The sequence below is a fragment of the Battus philenor genome, unplaced genomic scaffold (assembly GCF_028537555.1).
Source record: "Battus philenor isolate CCGP_79_NKW_IND1 unplaced genomic scaffold, ilBatPhil1.0.hap1 SCAF_19, whole genome shotgun sequence".
NCBI lineage: Eukaryota > Metazoa > Arthropoda > Insecta > Lepidoptera > Papilionidae > Battus > Battus philenor.
In genome coordinates this window covers 4,027,251-4,033,250 of record NW_027181681.1, presented here as the reverse complement: position 1 = coordinate 4,033,250, position 6,000 = coordinate 4,027,251, and the positions used below count along the sequence as shown (strand labels likewise).

Below are 6,000 nucleotides of genomic sequence, written 5' to 3'. Positions count from 1 at the left end.
TTTTTTTCATAATTCTTTACTCTTGTTTTATTCGTCTTATGGTCTAACTTTTCTCTTCTTTCATTATGTAATTCTTAAGCATTCCTCTGCATACTAATTTCCATTCATGCATCGCCTCTCTTCTTTCACCTCGTTCCGTGCTTATACTATTTTGTATTTTTATTTCTCTTACTTATTTAATATAGGTCATCACATTTTTTGACAGATACGATTTTCAATTTATTTCCGTTACTTAAATAATTAGATGACATGTCAACGTCGACACACAGCGTTGTTAAGGTTGTCAGAAGACGCTAGATGCTGCTCGATTCCAACCGGTCTTATCAGCCTGCAGTGGACGTTCTGCAGCTGATGATATGATGATGATGACATGTTTAAAAGTTACGATTGCTAGTTGTTAATATTTTATGATGTAGATCAGCTACTTCAAAATTCATCTAAGTATTGTAAGAGGCAAAGACTTACATCGTCCACGGCTTCGAAGTACATTTAAAAAAAAATATTCTTGCGAAATCCGAAAATACGTATTTGTAGATGCTTGCTAAAATGTTTACTTCGTATTGTGGTTATATAAAGAAGATTTAAAATTTTTGTTCAACTTGTCTTTAGAAGACGTATTCATCGTACTTATGGCAACCTTGAACAAGTGACTCCAAGCTGGTGCCCTGGAAAAGTTATCATGGCATGCTCCTGAACGCCGGCTAGAAAGTAATGTGCATTTACTTAACATATAACTCTGCGAGTGTTTGCCCGCGAATCACAACAACACGCAACGCCGAGACGCGCGCACGGGTTCCGCCATTTTTGCGCGGGAAAACATTCGCGCCGAAATATTATGTGAATTGGAAACTTATCTGACAAGTGACAAAATGTTTGTTGTGGCCGTACTGTTCGTGTGTGCATGGAACGCCGTGTACGGGCAAGATATCAATGCGATGATGAACATGCCCAAATACGATTCTAGATACGATTATCTGGACGTCGACGCTTTATTTAACAGCAAAAGATTAGTGAGAAACTATGTAGATTGTTTAATTAATTCGCAACGATGTACGCCGGAAGGGAAAGCTTTGAAAAGTAAGTGAATGTATTCTAAGAAAAAATTAGGATTGTTTGGGAATATAAGATAGAATTAGAATTAGAGTCATAATCGTACCAAGAAGTTTTTAAAAATATGTAAATACACATTTACATTAAATTATAAAAATAATTAAATTTCAAATGGATTACAGAAACAAAATTATTTTCTAATTATTTAAGGATATGCTGCATTTTATATCCAGAAGATGATAATTATTTCCAAGTTTTTTTTTTAGGTTTATGATTATTTTTATAGAATTTTAGTATAACCAGACATTTGAATTGCTTACATTATTTTCGTTGTAATGTAAAAAAAGACACAGAAGGGAAAAATACGTTCTTAATTTAAATATTTTGTTTTAACCTTGGTTTACGCTGTTAATATTAAAAATAATTCAATTGTGTTTAGCGTGGAGGAGTGTCATAGTATTGATATATATGTTATTAGGATTTATATCTTTGTGCCTTAAGGAGACAGACTTATACAGTGTGCCTATAATAGTTCGTTAGCTTATTAGGGTTCCAAATACAAAATCTTAGGTAGATATGTGTACAGAACATGTGTAGTTTTAGCCAAGCAGCCGTTAATATCGTCTTACTTTTGAAAAAAAATGATGTTTATGGAAAACTTGTAACAGTTTAAACTAAAACTAGAACTTCTCTTGTAAAAGAAATTTACATATACGAATCCAAGTCAAACATGAAATCTCGGATTGTTGATTTAAAATAGGATGGTAAAGTATACGTATAGAAAATTATCTGAAGTTTTGCACAACATTTACGTATTTAAAAAAAAATTACATATTTCTAAACCAACCTCAAGCTGAAATCAAACGATAAGGCAGGTAACGGCTAGACCAGAAAATAATAATAAATTAATTTTATGTAACCGTTGACATAAAGAATAAGTAAAAATTAACCCCGATGTGTCTTTCTATTACAATTGTTGTAAACTTTCGTAAATGTTTCTAATTTTATGTTACTTTCTGTAAGCTTCAGACGAAAATTCATACTGCGGTGGCTTGAAATGGCCCCTTACAAAAGAAAATTTGAAAATTTTGTCAAATTATATACCCCAAATTATATGAAAAAAGAGATAAAAATAAAATTCATTGATTAAACATTGGAACTTGGACTTTTAATAGAACTCTTAATAATGGACAAGTTATAAATTATTATTTTTTTCCAATTTAATTTTTGATCTACTTTGCTTCACGAAGTGTTATAGTTGTGGAGAAGAAGCAGGCAGAAACTACATTCAACATTATAAATTTTCTGTGGCTAACCACTATTAACAGATTACGACTTGGCTTTGATTTATAAAATAAAATTTACATTGCTTACTTTTTAAACAAAGCAGAATCACATAAAACTTTTCTTAAAAAAAAAAGAAGAAAGTGGAAATACTCTCAACACAATTCTTTAATAAATTTTTTAAATAAAATAACAGCAAATTAACAAATTAATAACAATAACTTAATTACAATAACGATGTTTGAGACTTGCGTATAAAATAAATTTTAATGAGAATACGTTATACTATAAAGTGGAGACGTCATATTAAGTTTTGATTCGGTGATATGATTAAGCGTTGTGTTTCATAAATCATAACCCTGAGGTCAATTTCAATATAAAAAATACAACTCATTCGTCATTTCGTTTTTCATAATAAAACTATATTTTATTATTAATAAAAAAGTTTGGTTCCTAAATGTTACTAAAGTAAGTAAATGGTTTTGTGTTACATTTTTCAACATTAAATGTACATTTTTCCAGAAGTTTCCAAAGACAAATTTATGAACTTAACTAGATAAAATCCTGTTTTTATTGCGTTTTTGTTCGTCCTTGATGTCCGAATATTAATGTTGAATTGTTGAGCAAAAGTTTACGCTGTGTCAAAATAAATACATATTTATAATTTTTCATACAATTTGCTCTATGATTAACATATGATTTCAAAAGAATCAAAGATAACATTTTCGTCCATGTCTTATTCCGTCTAGCCGAAATTGCGGTTATTAAAATAAAACTCACGTTCAATTACCTTTTTTTCAAAGACTATAAAATCAAAAGCGTAATTTCCTTAATTCGAAGATAAATGTGTATATCAATGACTAAAGCGTAACTAGTTTTTCAAATAATAGTAATAACTGCAATTATTCGTTAATTAACTGAAAGCCTATACATGCACAAGGAAAAATATAGCGCTTTGTAACTGATCACAATTTCATCATAGTGTTATTTATTCAAATCTAGTTGTTATTTATTATCGACATAAGATTGTTTAAAGTGACCACTAGTATACGTTGTGAGAATATTGCCAGAAGAGTGTAACTCAATAGAAACAAGGACCAAATTACTTCCCCATCTGTGAAAAGCCAAAATAAACTAAGACTGGATTATTTTGTTCTTAATATTCTTAATATAGGAGCTATTATTAGAGCAATTTATTTCCATGCTCTATGTTTCGTTATATTGCATTTTTAAGTTTATATTAGCATTAAATCCACTGTCCTGTTATAATAATGAATTAAAATTAGTATAAAGAAAATAAATGTAAAGTTCATATTATAAATGAAAGGATTTGGTCAATAAAAACAAAGATTTTTAATCCCTGTTAAATCAAAAATAAACTGTTGTTAAGAGACTAAATATACCATTCGTTCGAGTGAAGTACATCATCGTAGTCTACATAACAAGTAATGAGCCAATTGGACTGGAACTATGACCTAAGAAGTCGTCATTGACCAGCAATATAGAAACGAGTCCATATCAACAAACAGTTATAACATTATTTCGAAAATAATCATCGTCAAAGAGGTGTCTGTCAACGTGACGTTTAATTTTAGTTTAGTAAATTATTTGCATTTACTTTCCTTCAGCTAAGTTGAATATTAGGTGAATTATATGATAAACCAACATAAGCCAGTGCATTGGCAAGTTTAATTGCTCAGGCCACAGCGCATAGAATAGATAACTACTGGAACCTCAACATTTCGAAATGCAACACATGGATCAGCAAGCGGAGCTTAGGGTTCAAAGGTGACCTTGTTAAGGTAGTCAGAAAACGCTGGACGCCAACAGTTTTCTACCGGTCATGTTATTTCCAATAAGTATGGAAGAAGCTTATGTAAATGTCCTACTTTTGAAATGATGATAATATATGATATACATAAGATGTAATAAGTTTAAAAACAGAATAAATACTTTTACGTAGTAGTTTCAAATCCAACAAAATGGAGATGCCTGGCTTTCTAGCCATACTTTTTATTATTACTCATTGTACAGAATGTTGCTTAAACCAGTTTACTTGGAATTTAATTTATCACTTTCCCTTTACCACATAGCTGTGGGATGCCCTGTATTTTTTTAGCAAGAATACGTTAACCCGAATAACTCTCGAAACAATAGTGCCTAAATATTTTATATCGGTTTCAACTGAAAAGAACAAACGCAGTGTCGGGCGAGGTTTTGTTTTAATGCGAAACATCCTTTTGTTATGAACAGGGCAATTAACTTAAAACTTATACCGTAATTAGGTAAATAAACTCTGTTCTCTAATTTGGTTAAAAACGTGGATTAAATAATTCCTTTGTTTATAAATATAAAAGCAAATCCGCAGCGAGTGATTCCGGTTTCGTATTAACCACAGATTATGCAACGTTAATAGAGATTTAGCAGCGAAAGTCATTAAACTGTGATCTACTACTGACGTAATTCCATTAATATATGAGCTTCACTGCCCAGCTCATTATAATACATGATACCATCGATTTCTATTATTATTTTGCTTTTTTATCTATATCAGAAACAGCGATAGTAAACGAAGAATATTAACGACTTACTACCTGATACCGTTAATAATAAATACATTTTCTAAATTTTGATTTATATCTTTTGTGGCTTCAAAATTAAATGGTAATGATTGAAAAATTGATAACGAATAAAAAAAAGAAACAAAATTAAATTTTCTAATATTATAATGAAATAGCTAAAATTAATTTTAACGCATGATTATTTTCAAATATAATATTTTACGCTTTACATAAAAAATATTACTGTATAATCGAAATTAAATTGATTGATTTAACATTCGAGAACTGTATTATTTTACGGATTACAGAGTGGTTGGCTAAAGCACGAAAAATTTAAAATGGTGAATGTCAGCAACAAAATTGAATGCTTTCACGTCAAATTCCAATCACTTTCAAAAAGTTTCTATAGAATTGTTACACTGAAATATGTCATGTTCATTTATTATTTGTATTGTTAAACCACAAAAATCAAAAACATCTATAGAAAATCTGCAGCAAACAGATAATGAACAATAATTATATTTAATATGTAGTAATCCGAATTTTGAAAACGCTTTTTATCATTTAACTATCATTATTTATTATTTTTGAAACCATATCTTTTTGGATAGTATACATTAATCCCTTCAAAGCTTTTTCACCTGTAACCAACATTAAAGTAAACTATGACTTTTTTGTCAATATATTTATTTATAATTAAGAATAAAAATATTTAAGCACTTATTAAAAAGAGTAAAATTTTGAGTCGGAAGAAGTGAAAATATTTCTAGTATAATTCAAGAGGAAATTACGTCAGACTTCTATAGGTATAGGTAGCGAAATTAGGCACTGTTTACATTTTCACCGCTCGCATTCTACATTACCGGTCGACGGTCCGTTGCGTGACACAGTTATAAGCAAGGCCACGCTATTATAAATTCTAGTCGCGAATACCGATTGATCCCTGCAATAGGACAGATAATAATACAGGCCCTATGTACAGTGATTCCCAAACTTATTAGCCTTATTTAATTATTGCCAAAAAACTTCAAATCAATTATTCCTATTTATTTAGTTGACAACTCGAAATATACACCAATCTTTCAAACTTAAGTATATATTCACA

General features: G+C 29.9%; 1 protein-coding gene across 2 annotated transcripts in view; it reads left to right on the top strand.

Annotated features, from left to right (window-relative positions):
• The first annotated feature begins 779 nt into the window (after positions 1-779).
• The window catches only part of LOC137921796 (uncharacterized), a 38,470-nt gene continuing 33,249 nt past the window's right edge, over positions 780-6,000 (top strand). For both annotated transcript variants that reach the window (XM_068764625.1, XM_068764626.1), the window contains exon 1: positions 780-1,077. In XM_068764625.1, the coding sequence (XP_068620726.1) occupies positions 870-1,077 (208 nt within the window). In that variant the 5' untranslated portion in view covers positions 780-869. The remainder of the gene's footprint in view (positions 1,078-6,000) is intronic.